The following is a 22,008-nucleotide window of genomic DNA, read 5'->3' as shown; positions in this document are numbered from 1 at the left end:
ATAGCACATGTATGCACTATGCAACATTCCTCTACTAAATGGAGCATAAGGTAAAGATAGTTAAACGTAAATGAGAAGTTTTGTCCAGCTTTGAACCACCAAAACCATTTATCCCAGTTTATAAGCACATATAAGTATCTCTAGCTGTGCTGACATGAGGATACTGTTCAAGCAATCAACAACAAAAATGCTGACATTCTATACAGTGTAGGTAATAAAAGTAGTTAGGATTTGAGTTCTGAACAGTCATGACATATTCACATCAAAATTAGTTCCCAAAGACAAACTGATATGAAAAAGCTCTTCTTCCAATCCTCACTTGTTCAATTACACAATACAATCTCAAAAATCACCCGTACTCCTGGCCTCACTTTTATTCACACTTCACCTCCAGCTTTCTATCTACTCACAACTGCTTTCTCCCTCATCTAAATATTCAAAACATAATTTAACAATGCAAAGCATATTTTCTTTCAAGACCATTTCTTCTGCACAGATAACGTGTCTGATGGCGAGCAGCACTCTTAATTCTCATTAAGCTGGAAGCAGTATCTACCAGAGGTAACTAAGAAAAGCTGAACTTGGTGTTTATAAACACTTCCTGGAAGCACAGTCTAGTGCTAAATCAAAAGAGAAAGGAGGGAAGAACCATTTTGGGGGGTAAACTTTGGTAAATGTCATCAGATCTAAATGCTCCAAATAGCTAGGAACGTTAACATAAAGCAACATTAAAAAATACTCTTTTTTTTCTGTGTCCCTATAGAGTCAACACTGATCAATGGGGACTTAGAATAGCATTATTCAAAAAAATGATGTGTGAACAGAGTATAAAATTGCTGTCAGCAATCTTGAGTTTTTCTATCATGTAGACAGGGTTTGCACTGTGGTAAGCAACATCATAAACATGGACGTGTTTGGTATACTTGAATGAAAAAACAGAGCACAATCAGTGTGATATCATCCATGGCATCCATGACAACGTAATTACGGCATTTCAGAAACTGTACACAGATATCTCACGGTAGCCTTATAGAACTTACAAGATTCCTATGCCTATAAAAACCACTGTTCTTTTACAGATGTGTAATGGTTGAACTTCAGTGTACTACTCCATAGGTTCTGCTTATGGTTAACTTATGTATTAGGTTTGGATGCTTATGGTTAACTTTTGTATTAGGTTTGGATTCTAATATCAAAACAACTTTTCCTATTAGCCTAAACAAAGGTACCTAAATGTAGGAGTCTACACGGGAAGCTAAGCTTAAAAAATTAAAAAAAAAAAAAAAAAAAAAAGCATAAAGCTAAGCTGTCATTTTCTTCAGTGGAATTCCTTTGACAAACACCACTCAGATATCCCAGGAATCTGAGACATCCTTCCGTGGGACTTAAAAGGACCCAGTGTCATTCTAGACCCCAGTTCACAGCCATACAGGATATCCCACAACATCTGAAGTGACACTGGATGTGTTTGGGTAACTGAGTCATGCCCCCAGTCAAACCATTAAGTGGAACTAAGAGCGGTGGAGCTCCAAGAAGATGCCTACTGGTAAACTGAACAGCCTCCCAGACAGATCACATTCCTACCGACTATACTTGCAGCTTGGCAGAGGTGTCACTGGCTGTCACCTCATCTTATCAACTTCTACAATAACCCATTTCAAATTATAACTCTTGATAGCACAGTTTAATTACCGTCACTTTCGCATGCTCATTTACAGGCATGTTTTGGAGAGTTTTTACCAATGTAAGTGAACAAGATGAGCATGCCATACTAGACATCCTTTTTACTTCAAAAGATGAACCATCAGGCCATTAAAAATATCTGAATAGTTTGACACTACTATTTAAAGCAAATATATAACCCAATGTAAACGCTGCATTATTCTCCATCATCATGCCTTAGAAGGTTTATTTTCTTATTTCACTTTATGTTCCCTGGTCATAGAAAGATAAAGCTGTAAGAATAGCTTCAATAGTTTTAATTCTAAAGTTGAGACACTGAAAAGATGACTTGGTCAGGGACACACAGAAAGTCAACAGCAGCAAAGAATATGCAAGAAAAATACTTGAAATGGCTTTTATTTAAGCCTCAGATTCCAGTTTCTTCAAGGACAAAAAAGTTGTCAGCACTACGAAACAACCTTTTCCATAATGCTGTCACACCTCTTGTCATGCTCTGGCCAAAAAAAAATCACAGTGAAGCTTGAAGACATGTCTCATGGTAGACCTTGCTCAAATGACAGCTGGGAACCGGGTTTCTCGATATTGCCTTCACTGTTTCATATACTTTACAGAACCTGACAGCCTGGCTGTCCATATTGAACATTTCAGAAGGGGAAGTCTTCTGGTATCTTTCCAAGTCTCCTCAAGAAGTCAAAATATTTTTGGTTTGCCACCACCAATTTATGTTTCTAGGGAAGAAAATCTCAAAACCACTGACAAAACATATCTGGATCTTCTCAAATCTTTTTCAAATCCTGTGAAAACTTATCAATGAAGAGAAATCTGTAACTACTACGTGTACCACTAAGAAATTGGGAGTTCTGGGAAGTTCTGGCCTACAGAACAGATATTTCTCTTTCTATTTGTCCAGGAAACTGTTAATAATCCACAGAGAAGATTATTATAAAGACAGCTGAGAATGAGGTAGTTAGCTACATGCTGCTTCTTTGGCTACCTTCTGCCAAGCAGCCACAAATTTACAATTGCTTACCAGAGTTTTCAATCATGGAGGGAACAGATTCCTCCTATTACCTGTCCAGCCTATTACCTTTAGATGCTCCAAAGTATCCCATGGGTCTCTTATATAGTACGACAACTGAACTAAATACATACCTAAAAGGAGTTTCACTGTGAAGAAGACTCATAGAAGATGGATATCAGCTCTATAGAGGTTGATATATGGGCCACAGTTGCTGTCATATGGGAGTTAACAACGCTCCCTTTGTAAAGCACTGGTAAGGACAACAACAGAATACATTTCTACAGACCATCCTTCTTTTTTGATGCAGGATTGAGGGGGAAGAGGTATAGGAATTACAACTTCCGAAGATCTCCAAAACACTAGTGCATGTCAATGTCACTCCTGAATTGTCTATGCTAGGAAAATACACTATGTTAATATTCTGCTAACAAGGCATATAAAGTAACACGGTTAACCATTAATTTACATATAGATGAAGAAGACAATAAAAAGAATTCTGTTTACCCTTTGTGGTTTATAAATATATGGATGGGTAGGCACATACCATTTTGTTGATATTGATCTTGTAATGATGTCAAGTTACATAATGTGAAGTGCTTGGAAATACTTTCTTACAAAACTCTTCATAAGGCTAAGATACATACCTCACAGTTATTTAGGGGTTACAGTGAAAGCCTAATATCTTAAAAGCCATACAGTGCTAGCCATGTCGTTAGGAATTTGAACTGGACTTTCACTTTGTAGCTATTAATATAGAAAAGCTATTAGCTCAGCTATTCTAACCCTTAGAGAAGTATTTTCCACTTTAATGATTATTAAAGAAAAAGCTGTATAGATTAAAGATAGAAGTATTCAAATGAGAGTACTCAAATGAGAGATTTAAAAGCTTATTCTTTCACTTACAAGCAGTGAGGCAGTCAAAAAGCCAAATTAGGCTTTCCTTGTATATTTTCATGAAGACAAACAGGGGAGCTCAGCTGTGTACACGCAAAAGAATTTTCAGTAGAAACCAAAGCCCATCACCATACCTCACCTAAAAATTAAAATCTGGAATCCTATGAGGTTTTATTTGTTTGGTGGTTGTATAATTCTATGTCAAGAGCATTCAGCACAGATTATCTGATACTTTTAACAGTCCCTTAACCGGGAAGACTTCTGTCATGTAAGTGTCCTGGAATATTAATGTAATGCTGAGCTCATAATTTCCTGCACACTGTGCAGACAGTCAAGCAAATGAAAGTAACTTTTATGTCAGGCATGAGATTCTGTTCCTACACGTTAAGCAAAAATTGAACTCTAATGATAGCTGTGTTTTTTTGCTAATACGATGGAAGAAAATATTTCAAAGTATTTGATGCCCACACAGTGATACAATGACTACTATGAATATGTGACATCAAATTACTACAATACTATTTGTGACACTACAATTGCATCCTCTAACAGGACGGTGTCACTGAGAAAACTTGAGTAAAATAGTAAACAATGTAGATAGAAACTGAGCAGACTCGTTTTTCATTGTTATGTTCCTAAGTCATCTCTGACCATACTTTACTAAACAATATACTTTGTTTACCAGAAAGCAAACGAGGACCTGTAAGTTTACACAGATCTGTCCATTTTTGTCACAGGCTGGCAGTACACATACTTTGCATTAAAAATAAATCTGATTGCGTTTTCAGGACTTCAGATATCACTCAGAAACAGTACAGTGATGTTTAGTACACAGTACTAGAGAGTCCTTTGTTGCTGCCATTACCTTACACATTATTTCAGCTGGCTGTGATGTAATTAGTCTGTGGCTTGCCAGCTTGCTACTGTAGGAGTAACTGAAGATACCCCTCTGAATTTTTGTTTGAGTATAAACAACTCCTTAACAATGTATGAAACCTTAATGTAAAACTACTTTCTAAAAAAGGCAGCATTTGTATTTTCAGGTTTGTTTTAGATTTTGACTTAATCTCTTCACTACAAAAATAATTTAAATAGAATTACCTAAAGGATAGGATTACCTAGAATTACCTCCAGCAAGTCAGAACAAATTTTTATTATTTATTTCCCAAGATAAGTCAACATGTGAAATAGCTCAGACACATTATGGCTTTCACATACAAAACAATATCTTCTCCAAAAAGTCTGCTTTCCTTGGAGAACAAATAAATAATATCAATTTCTAAGGTGAAAATGAAAACAAACAAACAAACAAACCCAAAACCAACCAACTCTACAGAACTAGAGTGTTTTGTTAAATAAATACCCTTTAATTTTTAATCACTTGGAAAAGGCATACCAAAACAAATCCTAGGTACTTAAGCAAAACAGATGAAATATGAGCGGCTTCAAATCTGAATATATTATCTCAGAAATTTGTTGTGTCTTTGAAAGATATTATGCTGCATAAAAAAATGAATTCTTAATGTTAACAGACAAAGAGTCTGTTAAAAATAAGTTGGGAATACTAGTCCACACATGGATGCATTTTCTGCATTTTTTCCAAATTCTTATAGGAAAATGTTTACATTGTTCTTTTTTTTCTTAGAAATGACAATAAGCATCCATTTTGCAGCAGTTCTGCTGCTGCTGCGTTTCTAATTATGAGAGGCATTTTGTGCCTTGGCTAGACACTGGATAAAATGAAAGTAATTATTTTAAACTTCCTTTTAAGAAAACCAGCCTCTGCCCGGGCGGCTCACAGCCCCAAACTCATATTACAATGATAATGATTGCTGAGTTTCCAGATGAATGTCACAGCAGCGTCTTGTAACATCACTGGTATAGGGGAAATGGGAAACATTACTCTTCAACACTAGAGTGATCTACACCTCCTCAGGTACAAATGCAGATGAAGGCTTTGCTTAATATATAGTTCTACTTACAGCTACCTTCATTTAGCTCACTTTCAATACGTAACCACAAATACTTTACATTTCATACAAACCACTAATACAATTCTGTGTGAAAGGAGGAGTACTTATTACAAATTATAATGCTCTAGACCCAGAACATTAAAGCTGGGATGTTCCATCAGACTGCCCTGTAACCTACTCATCACCCAGAGACAGAAAGAGCTGAGAGCCACATTTGACGTTTCAATGTTGGGACCTCTGTGAAAGCTGGAATGGTAAGTAGTCTACTTGACAACTCAGGACACTGGTAATAAATATTTTCATAACAAAGTATGAGTTTTTGAGATCACGATATTAACATTTATTTAGATGATTATACCATGAGGTTGCCAAGGAAAGAAGCAATGGGCATTAATACAAATCCTTAAAAAAGATGGTGATTATGTGTACTTGCTTTGTCTTTTTGCAATAGAAAAGTAAAGCCTCAGTAACTCTCAGCAGTGCAATCTTTTTACGTCAAAGGTATCTCATCAAAATCTTTTCATTATGCGTAAGTAAACCTCTATTCTCTGCATTAAAATGTACAAAAAAGTGTATTAAAATATTATAATTCAATGAGCGACTTCAGGTCAAGAACATGTTCAGAACTCAACTGAGGACAGAACTATAGGTTTGCCATTGGTGCAAGAAAAACATTAACTCAGTTGCTCGTAGAATGCTACAGTACTAAACATCGCCATTTATCTGAATTGCATATCTAGAAATGAGTTGAGAATTTGCCCTTGTGTATCAGATACCATGTAGTCTATTACAGGCTACAGATCTGACAGCATTCTTTTGTCTGAAGATCCTGTTATTTCTGAACTTGGCTTCCCATAAAACTAGTTTTAAAATTAAAGACATACACAAAAGTTCACTTGAGTTCACGGTTCATAAATCTAGTCTATATGTCCTAAGAAAAAGGTCAGATCGCATTAAAAAATATAAAATTATGCTTTGCCCTTAAATTTTTATTTATTTTTTTTGTACCAGAAAGGGTATCTCAGCCAAGCATTTGTCAAATGACTACATTCACACTGCAAATTCAATTTGCTGTTCTGAGAAGTAAGATCAATAAAGTATCATTACTTTATGGAGAAAATAAGCTAAAAGTTACCTTTTAGCTAAGAAAAGCTTGGGGGAAAATGTAAAAGCAATGGAAACAAAAGCTAAATGTCCTTTTCTCCATGATTCCTAATGGCCCCATACTAAAGAATAAGGATGTACCTATCCAGATAAGACATCAGAACAAAACATAGTTAATCCAAACTAGGTATTTTCTGTAGTTTGGAGAAAGACTTTTTTGTTTTTCAGTACAAATTATGCAAAGAGAGCAATTATTTGAATAGTTTGATATTTTCAGCTACAACATGACAAAATTTAAATGCTGAAATTTTGCAAGCATGAGGGAAAATTTATGGTACAACTTATTCAGAAATAATTTGGGAAGAAGTGAACCATGATATCACAGGGCTTGCTGTTTTTCTGGGGAGTAAAGACAAAAGCTGATGGTGAAGAGTTGCGGAGGGGGTTCATTATATAAAGTGAATGGGTGACAAAATTCAGTGTTGACAGATGTAAATGCGTGGAAGTTGAATACCAAAAACTTAAGTGTACATCTGCCCTCAAATTGACAAAGAGAAAATTGACAATGTCAAAATATGCTTAAAATAAGCACTGGGTGGATTACACGGTAACAAAGAGACTTTTGAAAACCCAAAGAAAATCAGAGTCAGCTTGAAAAGAAGTATAAAAGCACCAATTTCTGACATTAGGGGAGGGAAGTGGGAATAGAAGAGTGGACAAAATTGGGTGTGATACTGCCATGAGCTCCCCCACGAGCACCAGGACCTTCCTCAAGGCCTGAGAGAATAGCCTCTCTGCCAGATGCCTGCATGCCAGCTGCTGGACGGGCTACAATGAAGAAGAAGACCCACACCTTGTGAGTGTGTATGGGTTGTTACGGGGTGCTTTCTCGCCAGCATGGGGATTAGCAGATTGAAGGAAGCAGCTTGGGTACCGATAAATCTAGAACACGCTCATCTCTTACAGGAGGTGTTTGGCAATAGATTTGCCCGTCCCCCTGAAAATCAGGTATGTGCTTGTAACTTGTGCCTGCTGTGAGAAGAACTGTATTTATGTGCAATTCTGTGAACGTGCTCATGAAGGTGTATGTGGGGATTTGAGTTTCTGAGATCAGCAGCAAAAGGCTGCTCAGAAATTTGCATCTGCTTATTAACATGTTACGGATGTCTAGTATTGTTGGTACCTGCTGTGTTACTGCTATTGATCTTGAATGTGCAGTTCATTGATTGCTGGTTAACTATTATTAACATATCAATAAACCACGTTGATCTTGACTTGGTTTCAACCACAGAGTTGAACACTTTTTCCCTGTCACAACCATGAGGGAATAAATCATGAGACAATTAATGCTCTTTTTCTTCTCTAATACAGAGCCATCAAATGAAAGTATCACGCCAGATTCGAGACAAAGAGGAGAGTTACTTCTTCACACAACATTTAAGGTAATCTAAGAATTGTTTGCCAAAACATGTACCAGACACAAAATGCTTCCATGGGTTCAAAAAGTGAGTGGAAGAAATTCATGAAAAAAAAAAAAGGCTATTATATACAACAGATACAACTTCTGAAGCACAGATTATTGAAAGCTGAGTGATTATACAGGAAAAGTATCATTACACATTTTTATTTATTTTTTTGCCAGGCATTCACAGGTTGCCTCTGGCAGAAATAAGACATTGGGCTAGATAGACCTTTGGTCTGGACAGTTATGTCTGTTGTTTTCTCTCTCTATTTCAGGATTTTTTCTCCACTAGAAACTAGTTTAGGAGTACTTCTGCCATGTTGTGTAAGTACTGCACATAAATCTTTTTTCTATAGTAAATACCAAGGACATGCTGAATTTCCATAAAACTGCAACTACCAAGCTTTATAAATCCGCATGAGTCAAATAAAACAAAATTCCACTCTAGTTATGCTGATGGAGTTCCAAAGTCCCCCCAAACATTGGCATAGTGTACAATTTATGTAACTGTTCTGTGGAAACCCATCAGAAGAGATGCAGCAACGCTCTTGCTTTTCCCCTACCACAGGAATGATCTACAAAGCAATATAAAATCAGTTCTCATTTCAAAGAATTTTTATCCAGACAGAATAAAGAAGAGGAGATGCCCACAACTTGGCTTCTTTTACACTCCTGGGAAACATTGGGAAGACTTATGCTACCAGCATGTGTTAAGAGAGCAACAATGAATGGTCCCCACTTACCTAAGGATCTAGATTAAAAGCTACACTCAAACAGTAAATGAAGATTTATTCCCATGTGGAACCTGAAATCACTTGTTTCAAAGTGCTCTCGTGTTGTATTTTTTTCTCTCTCTCTCAAATATTATTTATAAGAAATAACAGAATTTTCTTAGCATACAGCTTTCTTTCAAGACTGAATTTCAGAATCACAAATAAGTAGGCATCGTATCCAAGATGGCCATGGTCTATAAATATGGTTTTAGGTCTATAAAAATACTTCTCAGTATTACTCTAAGTTTAGTCACAGTAACATCCTGATCTTTCCTAAGAAATAAAATAACATGGTTTAACTCTAGTTAGTTTCAAACATAAATATTTTCACAGCACTCCATTACTAGAGTAAGCTGCCTTCTTAGGAAGTGCATTTAACTGTTAAAATGTTCCATTCAATCACAATATCAGGATACTTACCCTTTTCCAAAGACTTGCACATACTCATGTCAACATAACATATTCCAGAAAGTTCCAAAGGTTGAAATTAATTTCACGGGAACAAAATAGAGTCACTGGCGTAAGTATTCTTGTTATAGTTATTGCATACAGCATGTTACTGAAATCAATCTTACCTTCAAACATGGTACATGAAAGTGGTGACTGAAGTTGGAAAGGTTGAACTGAACTAGAATCTACTGGCAAACCATTAATCTACCACAGTCTTTATAGAAAATAAATTCAGGAGACATTGTGTCAAAGATGGTTTAATGTCAGTATCTTACAAAACAACATTAAAAATGTTTCATAATCTCAATATAATGATCTCATTAACATTTTTATTGAGTGATGTTTACTCATTTTGGCTTCTTTCTTCTCCTGTACTCATTTTAAATAAGTTTTAAATAATAATTCTTCCAGAGAATGTCAATACTGAGATCTGTTTACAAAATCTCAGACCACCCATTATCATAGTAATAACTAATAATGCTGAATGACAAGAGTTCATTTCCTTTCTTTTGCTGGTTCAACCACTATTAGCAATAGCACAGTATTTCAAAATCACAAAAATAATTTTTAAGATTTTTTGTGCATTTTAAGGAAGCTTTAGAAATATTAGCATACTTTGCAATTTACAAAAGCAGTTTAGACTTTTATGCCACTTTTGCTACTACTCCATCTAGTTTCTTGGTTTATTACAGTATCTTCTTTCTGGAGATCACTGATGTGACTTTTAGGAAGGTAAAACACAAATCTCCTCCAATGAGAAGAAGCTTAAGTTCTGATCCTGAAAACATACATATATACTTCACACTGCAACAAATACATTCCTCTCCTTGGGAACCTTAAGAGTTAGATGACTAATGTAATTTAGACTTTGTAGGCAGCTATTTAATCTTTTTCATTTTTTATGTCAAATCACCTGATGTGATAGTCAAAAATTATCACTAAGCAGATGTATTCTGACTATACTGAAACACAGGCCAAATTCTGAGGCTCCTGTTTGTCTTTTTGCACATAACTGTGCACACAAAAATAAGAAGTCAACCTTAAGGCCTTTGGAAAAGCCCAGGCCACCATTTACTCAGGTTTGCCTTTCCATTTCCCTCCCATCTACTGATCCAAGCAGATTTGGCAACTTGGCCTTTCTTTAATTTATGTTGAATACTCAAGCAAACATTTTACAAATATATAAACAGAAGAAAAGTAGTGAGAATGAATATGGAAAAATAAAATTTGAAAATGTGTTTCTTTTATGATTTACTGACACTGTTTTTCATATAAGGCACATTAACAAATAAGCTGCAACTAAAATTCATGTATTACTTCAAAAAAATCTGATTCAAAGGCAAAGATTACACTATTACAATGTGTAATTCATGTTATCAGCATGAAGTTATAATCTGAGGCATACACATCTTCCTTCCTCAGCAACTGTCATATATGATAAAGATGATTGTGCAAATGACTTATCTCATGAGAGCTTCCCAAATCTAAACATTTCCTTCAGTCCTTTTCAAGAAATAGGCACTTCAGTGTATGTATAATAGAAAGTTTTGGCTACATCTTAAAATCAATCTACCGTAGTTCCAGATCTTCCTGAGTAGGCTTAAAATGCATATCCAGTAGTCCATACTACCTTAGAGTTAAATAATGAGGCAACACATTGTTCCAAAATTGTTCTGAATTATGCAAACCATTTGCTACACGCTGTTTGGACTTCATTTTTTGTTTAGAGCTGTTTGGTACAGCAGAACTTTCTGTCTTCCCTGGTTTCCTGGATCGTCTCTCCTTTTGTAGAAGCTTATTATTAACAATTTTTATTTTACCTTTTCCTTTTTCTTCTTCCTCCCCTTCTTCTTCCTCGTTTTCCTCTTCTTCCTCCTGTCCCTCATCCTCTTCATCTTCTCCTTCCAATTCGTCTTCCTCCTCTCCCTCTTCCCCTTCTTCTTCCTCCTCTTCCCCTTCTTCTTCCTCTTCTCCCTCTTCTCCTTCCTCTTCCTCCTTTTCCTCTTTTTCTTCTTCCTCTTCCCCTTCCTCTTCCCCCTTTTCCTCTTCTTTTTCTTCTCCCTCTTCCCCTTCCTCTTCCTCCTCTCTCTCTCCCTCTTCTACCTCAGCTTCCTCCCCCTCTTCCTCAATTCCCTCTCCCTCTTCCACCTCAGCTTCCTCCCCCTCTTCCTCCTCAATTCCCTCTCCCTCTTCCTCCACTCCCTTTTCTCCCTCCTCTTCTTCTTCTCCTTCTCCCTCTTCTTCTTCCCCTTCCTCTTCATTTCCCCCCTCCTCTTCTTCCTTGTTTTCATCTTCTTCTCCCTCCTTCCCTTCTGTTTCTACCTCTGCTTCTTCCCCTGCCTCCTCCTCTTCTCTTTGCTCTTCCATTTCATCCTCCCCATCTTCTTCTTCCTCTTCCACTCCAACATCCCCCACCTCCTTAGCCCTCTTATCTTCCTCTTCTTGTTCTTCTTCATCTCTCTCTTCCTCTTCTCTGCCTGACAATGCTTCTTCTAACTCCCCCTCTTCACCCACATCTCCTTCATTCTCCCTTTCTTTTTCTTCATTTTCATCTTCTCCTTCCTGTTCTGCCTCTACCTCTTTTTGTTCCTCCCTGTCTCTATCTTCATCTCCTTCCTCACTTTCAACCCGTTCCTCCTTTTCTTTTTCAGTTTGTTTGTCTTTTGCATCCTCCTCCTCAATATCCTGTTTTTCTCCCTCACTTGATATTTCTTCTTCCTCTATGAACCTGCCTTTCTCATCTCCTTGGTCTGTGCTATCTTCTTGATGATTTTCTTCAACTTCTTTTGCATTCTCATTCTCAGTGTCTCTTTCAACCTGTGATTCATCTCTTTCATTTTCTTCCTCACTATCTTTTTCCTCTTTATCTTCATCTCTTTCTGCTGAGACCTCGTCTCTATCTTCCTCAACCTCAGTCTCTTCTTCTTCCTCCCCTAGTTCAACTTCACTGTCAACTGTTTCATTCAGTTGATATCCATTTTCTTTTTCACTTTTACCATTTCCACTCTCTTCACTTTCCTGCTCTTGATTAGATTCCTCATCATTCTCAATTTCTAACTGTCTCTCTTCATTAGATTTAGCTTCTGAGTTTGTCTCTTCTTCATTTAGGCTTTTTATATCAGCGTCTTCTACATATTCTTTCGTGTTGTTTGTAGCTTGAACCTCTTCAATTTCACTGACTTCTTTTTCGAAGTCCAAATCTTTTACATCTTCTACTGTTTTCATTGCCTTCTGGATCTCTCTGCCTTCATAACAGTCCCCTTCTTTTTCCCTACTTTTAAGTATGTATTTTGCAAGGTCGTTACTATTTTCTTCACTTGAAGATGATGACATAGTTACTGCTCTTTGTTTCAAAATCTGATCCTTTTTTTTAAACTCCCTCTCCTTTACATTATTTTCTTTCCCTCTGACACCTATTCTTTCACATTTATTAGATTTTTCAACAGCATTCTTTATTTTGTTTCCACTTTCTACTGCTTCTTGACTTCCTTGATTTTCAACCAGATTGGATTTTTCTGCAATTAAACCAGTCTGGAACTGATTACTGGATGCAGATGGAAGTACATCTATTTTAAGGGATTGCTTAGATCTAACGACTTTTGACTTTTTATCTGAATAATTTGCTTTTTCAGTCAGAATTTGTTTTTCAGTGGGAAAACTATGTGTTACTTCCTCTCTGGCAATTTCAGGATTTTCTGAATATTCTTCTTCCCTTTTCACTAATATACATTTGTCCTTGGTTTGTTGAACACCACTTTTTGAGGTACTAACACTTTGTGCATGCTCAGATTTACCTTTCACTCTAATTTTTTTGGCCACGGGCTTCACTACAAAGGCACTACTTTTTTCTAAATCTGCATATTGTCTTGGTAACTCTGAAAGTGAAGACTGCTTTTGTAAAGAACCAGAGTCTAATTCTGGACCTTTCTGCATGAAATCAGAATCAATGGTTTTCAGCCCACCCTTACCATCTCTTTTAAGTTTCACATTTTTATTGTTCTTCTATTCCACATGAGAAGCAGAAAATTAAAAAGAAAGAAGGAAAACATTAAGGACAAATGACAGCAAAAGAAAGACTACAGAAACATCTGAACAAGAAAAGAAACAATTTGTGTGATGGGACTAAAAGGTAACATAAAAGGTGGAGTATTTCAAATGAAATTAATTTAGATGTATACATATTAGAAGCATATATCATCCTGTTGATGGCAAATGTACTGTTTTTCACTGTCCAAGCACTCAACGTGAATGCAAAACTAACTATTCAGCCACTATCACATCCCATAAGCTAGAGTAACAGCAATTTGTGAGAGAGGTAGTATGAACAGAAGGAAAGAATAACAGTTCTCATACACCTTTTTCCACCTGTCCCCTTGGGATATCTCCTGATGCAGTCATTGTTATGTTTTTTTTCTATTAAGTTTGAAAATCTTTTGTCTTTCTGCTTTGAAGTTTACCCTTACTTAACAAATTCTGCAAAATCTTTTTTTAAATGTAGAATGAAATGATAATGAAATATACCAAAATGCTGAAACACTGTTATCGTTTTAGGAGTAAAGCAGAATAATAATTTCAAGATATTTTAATTTTATAATTAAGACCAGTATTATTGGTCCTTTAAATATATTCAACAATGTTTTTTTGTTTTTTTTGTTTGTTTGTTGTTGTAAATAAAATCTTTACTTACTTTGTGTCCGAAAAGTCAGTTAAACTATTCTGGTATCAACAAAACAGGAGACATGTATGTTACCGGAATAAATTATAAAGTGTTTACGACAGCCTCTTGCTCCTTAGACTGGGAGAGTACTATACACTCTCATTTCAAACTGCTCTGGACATATGAGTTCTATGTGCCTGCACAAATCCTCCCTGACTTCAGCTAGCTTTTTTAATTTTACCTCTTGGATATTCCTAATATTAGCAAGAGAAGGCCTATAAAATTTGCCTAGCTTTTGTTAAAACTCAGAACAAAACAATGAAATACATGGATAATACAAGGATTAAAAATCTTTTAAACATGAATATAAATATACGTATATAATTAGTTACAGTACCTTTTGTTTTTGGATTGGTGATAGTATTAAGGACTGGTCACTGGAATTCAATTTCATCACATGTGTCTGCAAAGAATTAGATCTCTATTAAAGAATGAATATAACTAGTAAAGAAGGGCTGCATAATGACATCGTATCAACATTTTCAAAAAACTTTTTCATTGGAGAACGTTAGACTTTTTCAAGCCTCATGCTTGCCAATTAAATTGCTAGTTAAATGAAAGCTACAGTTTCTGTAAAGGAACTCAAATCTTCACACTATTTCAAAGAAAATATGCAGTATAACATTTTAAAAGGTTTCTGTGTATCCTTACCAGTCTCATTCAGTAAGGAAAATAGGTAAATGATTGTCTAGAGATTAGGTTTCTAAATGTTATATGCACTTAGTCTATTGCTTTTATTTAGCTGATAACTTTTGAGTCAAAAAACACTTTAAAAATCCCTGAGCTAGAGATTAAACTACTGATTTTAAACTTAGCATTCATTGATTTCTCATTGTGTTGTCGCTAGATGATACACATCTAACCAGTAAACACCTTCATACATGTTAAAAATGCTAAAGCACCCCAACAAGTAGAGGAAAATTTGATTAACAGAAACTTATACCTACTTCTATATGCTAATTACATTCTTGCAGACATCAGAAAGGCAGGACTTCTTTGGAGCATACATTTAGTAAAGAAGTTTATTTAATTAAAAAATTAATAAACTCACAGATTCTTATGTTCAGACAATTATTAATATTATGTGGTCTGCAGATTTTCACTACCTGAAGGTTAGTGCTTTGTTTCTGTTCTCATATATATAAGCATATTGCATCAACTGGCACTTCCTCTTTAAAACAGTTGCCAAATTAATTATTTCTCTAGTGAAGGAAAGGGATCAGGTAATTTGCCTTTTCAGGTCATCTGGTTCTTGGCTGAAAGGACAGTGAGTTGCTCCTCTGAAGATCAGAGGAGGCAAAAGGAGATCTGAACATGAGAAATGACTAGACAGCACCATCTTCCACCGTAACTGTTAATTTTCCAGCTACCAACACTCTAGGGGACAATCAGACTTCTTCAGAAAAAGGACTCCTGAGAAAATGCTGGATCTTCCAGTTGAGCCCAGGAAAAAAACAAAGCCACCTTGTAGTGAGAAACTGTAATCTGAGTAAGTTTTATTTTAAATTTACAACTGCTATTTCAATTATGACATTACTAGTAAGTTAAAACCTGAAGAAGAGGTGCTATTTGATTATACAGGGAATGCACACAGCTTTTGAGAAGTGTGAGAAGCACGAAGCACAACACCATCATGGTATATGACCATTGTAATACTATTGCACAGCCAGGCTGAGAAAAAATCTGTATGATTACTCAAACTCATCTATTTTACACACACTTCTTCATTTACTTCTTACAAAGAGAGATAGTGGTAAGCAGCTTGTATGTCTATATTGGAGACTACGGAGACTGAAAACTACACGCCTTCTCTTACTGCCCACAAGCACATTTTAGATCCGCTTCCCACCCCGTGTGAAGTTGTGGCTACAAATAGAACACTTCACTACCTTAGCATCCCAGCCTTCAGCTTAACATCCAGTTTGATTCCACAGCCTTGAAAGAACATGTTCAAAGGAACACTATAGCAGAAGTTTTCATTGGAATCTGATGCCTTTATGTCTCAGCAAGAAAAACATAAAAGGCAAGGCAATGAAGAATACTACTAGGTGGGCAAGAATAGTGAGATTCTTGTCATCCTTCCCCATATATTATAAATGAGTAGAAAATACTTTCTGCAGCTGTTAGCTAACTGCTTATGCTTTAACCACCGTATTCTTTTTCAAGACAGTGAGCATGGATAGTTCTGGTTTCTGACTCCCAGAACTTACATCATCAACATGCCATTAAAGGCTTTTTCTGCTCAAACACTTGTCAACAATACCTATGTTCCCACAGTTTAGAAAAATTTAAACAACTATGCTGTAACAGCTTTCATTTAAATTCCTGAAGATCAATATTTTTTTTATATATTTTGACAAGTTTGCCTGACAGATGTTTTTCAAATTTACTGTTTCATTCTGATAAGTTTTGAAACTGACTCATAATGGATACAAAAATAAAAAGAGGAAAGAAGTTTACCATATAAAGTGTGCAATGTTATGTCTCAGTAAATTAATGAAAGCCATGTTGTCCATCACATCTGAAAACAATTTTTTCTTGTAAATGAAAATGAAGTTTTCTAAGTGTTATGTTGTATGCACAGATTGTTAAATTACTAAGTACTTGTTAAGTACAAACAACTAATCATTCGTAAAATGTGCAATCCCCCCAGTACAACTGTCAAGATATCTTGAGCTGAGTCCACAGTGATTTGCACATTTGTTTACATTCCATTGAAGGAAAACAAAAGCTCTCTTTCTGCTGCACTGGGTAAGGCTGGGACATGCCCTACCTGCTGAGAGAAGAAAATGTTTTGGGAGATGCACATGTGATAAGGTGAACAGTTTTTAAATAAGAAAAACATGTGGGAACATGCTTGCGGATTACCACATAATCAAACTGTCTCCATTTTGGTCTTCCCTTTAATATGATCCACCTATACTAAAAAAGCTCTTTGAGGAACAGACAGATCTGTTTCTTTTCCTGCAGTTCTCTGTCTGGGAAATCATCAAGAGGAAGAAGTTCAGAGATAAGAGATCACTATGGGGTATCCAATGCTCTTCTCCTTTTCTTTCTGATATCCAGAGCTGAAGTGTTGGGAGGGGTTGTGGTTGTGCTTCAGTGTCATAATACAACATCACTTGGAAAATGAAAATAAATGTTTTCATTGCATAATGATGACATTAAATGCATGCTCACTTAATAGTATGTTATTACTTCTTCATGTCACATATGAAGTTCTGGGCTACACAAAAGTTCTGCACTAGAACTTGAAGCAGGACTTATTTGTGTTGTTGTCCCCCTGCACAAAAGCAATCGACTCACAGATTCATTAGTGAAATATATTACCATATTTAGGATGTCAGTTGTATCTCCAAGGTTTCTGTCTTTATTTTCATTATCTGAATCTTCTGCAGAGCCTTCACTAGGTTCATCTTTTTGATGATTCTTTTCTTCAAGGTAAACAAATATCATTTGAGTAAGTGATATATATCAAGCAGTACAGCCTACTCTTGTAAAAGAGAGACTACCGATCTTTTACTGACATTGGGCTGAAGTTCTGAGATTCCTCATCTTCCCAACCTAAGACACAGCAGAAAAACTTCCACCTCATTTTCATCAGTATTAACATTAATGGTAGCTCAAAGATCTAGCCTCAGTGCACTGCCAATCTCTGGCCATTTTTACAGGCTTTCAAAGGGTAAATGTTACGTGGGACAAAGCTTTCTTTTTGGATAATCTTTCAATAATAGTGTAGCAATTAGAGTAAATTATCTGCAGTCATATTATCTACATAGCACATTACCTGTGTAGAGGATGGAGAGTGAGTTTAGTAACTCCAACACAGCATAATGAAAATGTTCCTACATTTTCAGGTTCATTAGGTGTATGACTAGTTTCTTATGGCACAAAACCCTAGGTTTTAGACCTCAAAAGACTCTAAATGCACTTCAAATTTCACTGCAATGCTTTCCTGGAACCACTATGGACATGCTAGCAACTCTACTAATAATCATTTTAATTCTAGCAGAATTAATTACTGTCAAATTGGATTTGACTGTCCGATCAATCTGAACTAACTTTTACATGAAACGCTGCATTCTGCACTCTTCAGCATTCCTTCTTCCAGGAAATCACACACCCCGAGGAACTCAGATAATTCCAGTACGGCTCTAGAGAACCTCTGCACAAGTCTAGCACAGTATCAATCACTGTTATCCAGGTTTTGGCATTAGCTAGGATATTCCAAATCCTTATTATCTTAGACAACAGAAAATGAACAGCACTTTTCATTTCCAATGGAGGAAGAAAGCTCCTGTATGAATTAGTATACCTCTTTTCTTATCCAAGGTCTCCGTTAAACCTTCCTGAGTCTTTAGTATGTTTCCTAATCACTTTTTCTCTGTAATTCTTTTTCATCATGACAACAGAGAAAGTGGTTACTGATCTTTTTATAAAGCTGTATTTCTATAAGCTTGTATTTCTATAAGCACAGGAACCACAATCTGAGCATTGTTTTTCTTTTACTCACCCCTTCTCTAAATCTTTATGCACATTTTCCAACCATGAACCAAGTTTGAGGCCATTTCTTCTACATATTTCTCAACTTCTGTCTGTATTCTGCCAAACACTCATTAGTTAAGGCTGAACTGGAGCCTTCTTTTGTGTTCAAACTGAGCATTCATTTACGAATGATGAAGAACAAACTACGTAATTCTCAGAAAAGAGTAGCAAAATGTGGTGACAATTCACCTTTTTCATGGTGTCTCTCCTCCACAGGCACAGCTTTACGATGACTTGTTGCAGAAAAACAGAGTGGGCTGGTGTTGCTAGACACAGGCAATGAAGATTTTAAGAAGTGTTCTCCCAGTGGAGGCAGAGTTCGTGCCATTCGAATCAACTGTTCTGGTGACCTTTCCTTTAGAAGATTAAAAGAACATATATTGAGAAAATCCTGAAGATAAGGGTACAAACATTAAACATAAGTAACCTCCCATACATAAGAATGGTGTTTTCCTTCATTTGATGATACAGCGTTGTAACTTTGTTATACAAGTATAAACTTGATTTCTTGAACGTATTGATTATTTGTAGTCCTAAAAATTGGAGAGCTGTACAATGGGATATTTTAGATGGTTTCTACACAATAATCTCAAGTAGTCTTAAAATATAAACAAAGAAGAAAACAAAATTTGATTTTTATTTAAAATAAAAATACTTGTTTCTCAATTGCATTGAGGTATAGGATCCACAGCATCACTACAATTTTACAAAATAAAGGAAAACCATTCTTTTGTGTTTTTGTGAGGGAGCTAGATTTCAGACAGGACAGTAAGACGACCATCTCACTGTGCTGCTCAAGGAAATCACGTGGAATACGTAGCTGGAAATAAAGGAGAAGAAACACTGTTGAAAGTAGCAAGTAGCAAGTAGCAACAGTATCTTAAGATTATTTTAAGACAATTGTGAGAGATTCTCTTTGAAAACGTATAAACTATAAACTTGCTCCAAGGACTCAGAGGGAACATCAAAAGGAGTCATATTCTTGCTTATTTAATTGTATTTCTAAGATATTTTGAAAAATGCAAAGAAACAGAATATGTATTTTAGAAATAAAAAAATACAAGCCCAATTTGAGTGTTTTTCATACACGTAAACAAGTAAAATCTGGCCAATAGTTATCTTTTTACCTACATCAATTTTGGGAAGAGGGTGGATATTCATTCTTCTTTTTATACATTAAAATTAAACATATATTTGAATGAGATATATTTGTCTGCTGAGTATATGCTGTTACTTCAGTTTAAAAAGTGACTGTTTCCCACAAAAAGTATGGCAACTCCCAACAGCTCTCAATTTACCCTCTCTCGACGTCGCATTCGTGCTGATGTTAGTTGTAAGGTGTTTGTTACTAGTGACTCTCCACTCATGTTAGAGATAGTAGCAATCAAACGGCTCTCATATAAATCTTCTAAGAGTATTTCTTCAGATTCTTTAGGTCTCGGAGTAGCAAAAACAAGCATGTGACAACCACCACAAGCCACCTACAGCACCAAAACAAAGTTCTGATTATTTCCTTTGCAAGCATCAACACAAGGATCTCATTTTCTTATAATCATCCCCAGGGACTTAGATCATAAGAAAACCAAAACAAAAGTAAGAGATACTAAGTTACTTCAAATCTAGTTGCTACTGACTTTAGTTAAATAAAAGTACATAATTATGATTATTAATGAGTAATGATCTATGTTCATTTTTCCTCACTAACACACAATATATTTGTATTCAACAACACATTAGATAAGGCTAAGAAACTACTGATACAGAAGAAAACAAAAATATTTCCACTGATTTTGAAAGGACCGTTGCTTATTATTTTAAAGGACTATTTATGCTATTTATTTTAAAGGACTGTTGCAAATTATTTTCAGTGAGCCAAATGTAGGCAACAGATAACTACAGTAATATACAGGCAGGCATTTTATTACAATATCCACAAAATGTAATGCAAAGTCCTACAACCTCCAATAGACAAGGTATTGTTATTGGAAGACCAGAGGTTTCCCTTTAGAAAAGTTTAAAACCTTTACTTCTGATAAAACTTTTTAAACTCTATGTCCTGTAAACAAACAGAACTGTAAACCATGTACTTAAGTCTCAAATTTTGCTCAACCTCGAGTGATGTTTGCATTTCTGATGTTGGCAATTCTGTTATGTTTATTTCTTAAAAACCCCAGGAAATATATAAAAATAATGCTCTTAAAAGAAAAGAGTACTTCTCTTTTCTCATCCCATATGGATAGCAAAAAAAAATAAAATAAAAATCTGAAGATTTTACAAATATCCCACTGTACAAATAATCATTAAAATGAAATAGATATTTAAATAGATATCATTCTGGTGTTTTCAGAGAAGATTTGGCGCCCCCCCCCCCCCAGCCCCCCCGCCCCAACTGCCAAAAAAGCAAAAAGAAACAAGTATTTTCTTTTATAGGCTACTACCGGCTTTACAGACTAAAACACTATAGCCCAATGCTACTGAATAAAATCCCCCAAAACAGCCTATATGTGTAGTACAAAGAAACACATTCTAAACTAAATGTATAGTGTGATAAGCAAAACCAATGTCCTTTTTGTGTTTCCCTTTGTGTTTTCATGGAATCACAGAATGGTTAGGGTTGGAAGGGACCTCAGGAGTTAACCTGCTTCAACGCCTTGCTCAAACAAGGGCCACCTAGAGCAGGTTGCCCAGGGCCACGTCCTACAGCTCTTAAGGATCTCCAAGGTGGGAGACCCCACAGCTCTCTGGGCAGCCTGTGCCAGGGCTCCTCACCCACACAGCACAGAAGTGCTGCCTGGTGCTCAGACAGAGCCTACTATACTCCAGTTTGTGCCCACTGCCTCTTATCCTGGCACTAGGCACCACTGAAAACAGCCTGGCTCCGTTCTCTTCACATCCTCCCTCCAGGTATTTATAGCCATTGATAAGATTATTCCTGAGCCTTCTCTTATCTAGGCTATCTACTAATTAAATGTTGCAGGAAAAAATCATTCTATAATGAGATTTCAGCTCTCATTAACAACATTTCATAAGAATCTAAACATCTTGATGTTTGAGAAGCATGACAAAAAGTTTTACCAAAAGGACTGTGAAACTCAAAAAATTGGAACACAGAGCGGGATCAAACTGATTCGCAAAATTCTCTTCTCCAAGGCCTAACTTGCCGTGTCGCCCATCTCCAAAAGTAAACATGAGGCCATTCTCTGTATGTGGAAAAAAAACGATGTTGTTAACAACAAAGATTCAACAGAAAAACAGGACAAAACCATTACAAACAAAGTAACAGGCCATGCAAGTAAGGAATATTTCTCTCCCCAAAGCAAAAACTGAACAATTATTTTTAGATTCTCGACAGATGAATATGATCTAAAAGTACGTATTTTTTCAGA

General features: G+C 36.0%; 1 protein-coding gene across 1 annotated transcript in view; it reads right to left on the bottom strand.

Annotated features, from left to right (window-relative positions):
- Positions 1-8,973: 8,973 nt before the first annotated feature.
- RPGR (retinitis pigmentosa GTPase regulator) overlaps positions 8,974-22,008 on the bottom strand; it is a 50,091-nt gene continuing 37,056 nt past the window's right edge. The window contains 8 exon segments of the mRNA XM_080576309.1: positions 8,974-13,362; positions 13,716-13,730; positions 13,733-13,771; positions 14,415-14,480; positions 17,408-17,511; positions 18,812-18,977; positions 19,921-20,103; positions 21,698-21,822. Coding sequence (XP_080432435.1) covers positions 10,987-13,362; positions 13,716-13,730; positions 13,733-13,771; positions 14,415-14,480; positions 17,408-17,511; positions 18,812-18,977; positions 19,921-20,103; positions 21,698-21,822 — 3,074 coding nt within the window. The 3' untranslated portion in view covers positions 8,974-10,986.

The sequence above is a fragment of the Anser brachyrhynchus genome (assembly GCF_964034855.1).
Source record: "Anser brachyrhynchus genome assembly, chromosome: 1".
In the NCBI taxonomy this organism is placed as follows: Eukaryota; Metazoa; Chordata; class Aves; order Anseriformes; family Anatidae; genus Anser; species Anser brachyrhynchus.
This window is presented reverse-complemented; position numbering and strand designations above follow the sequence as displayed.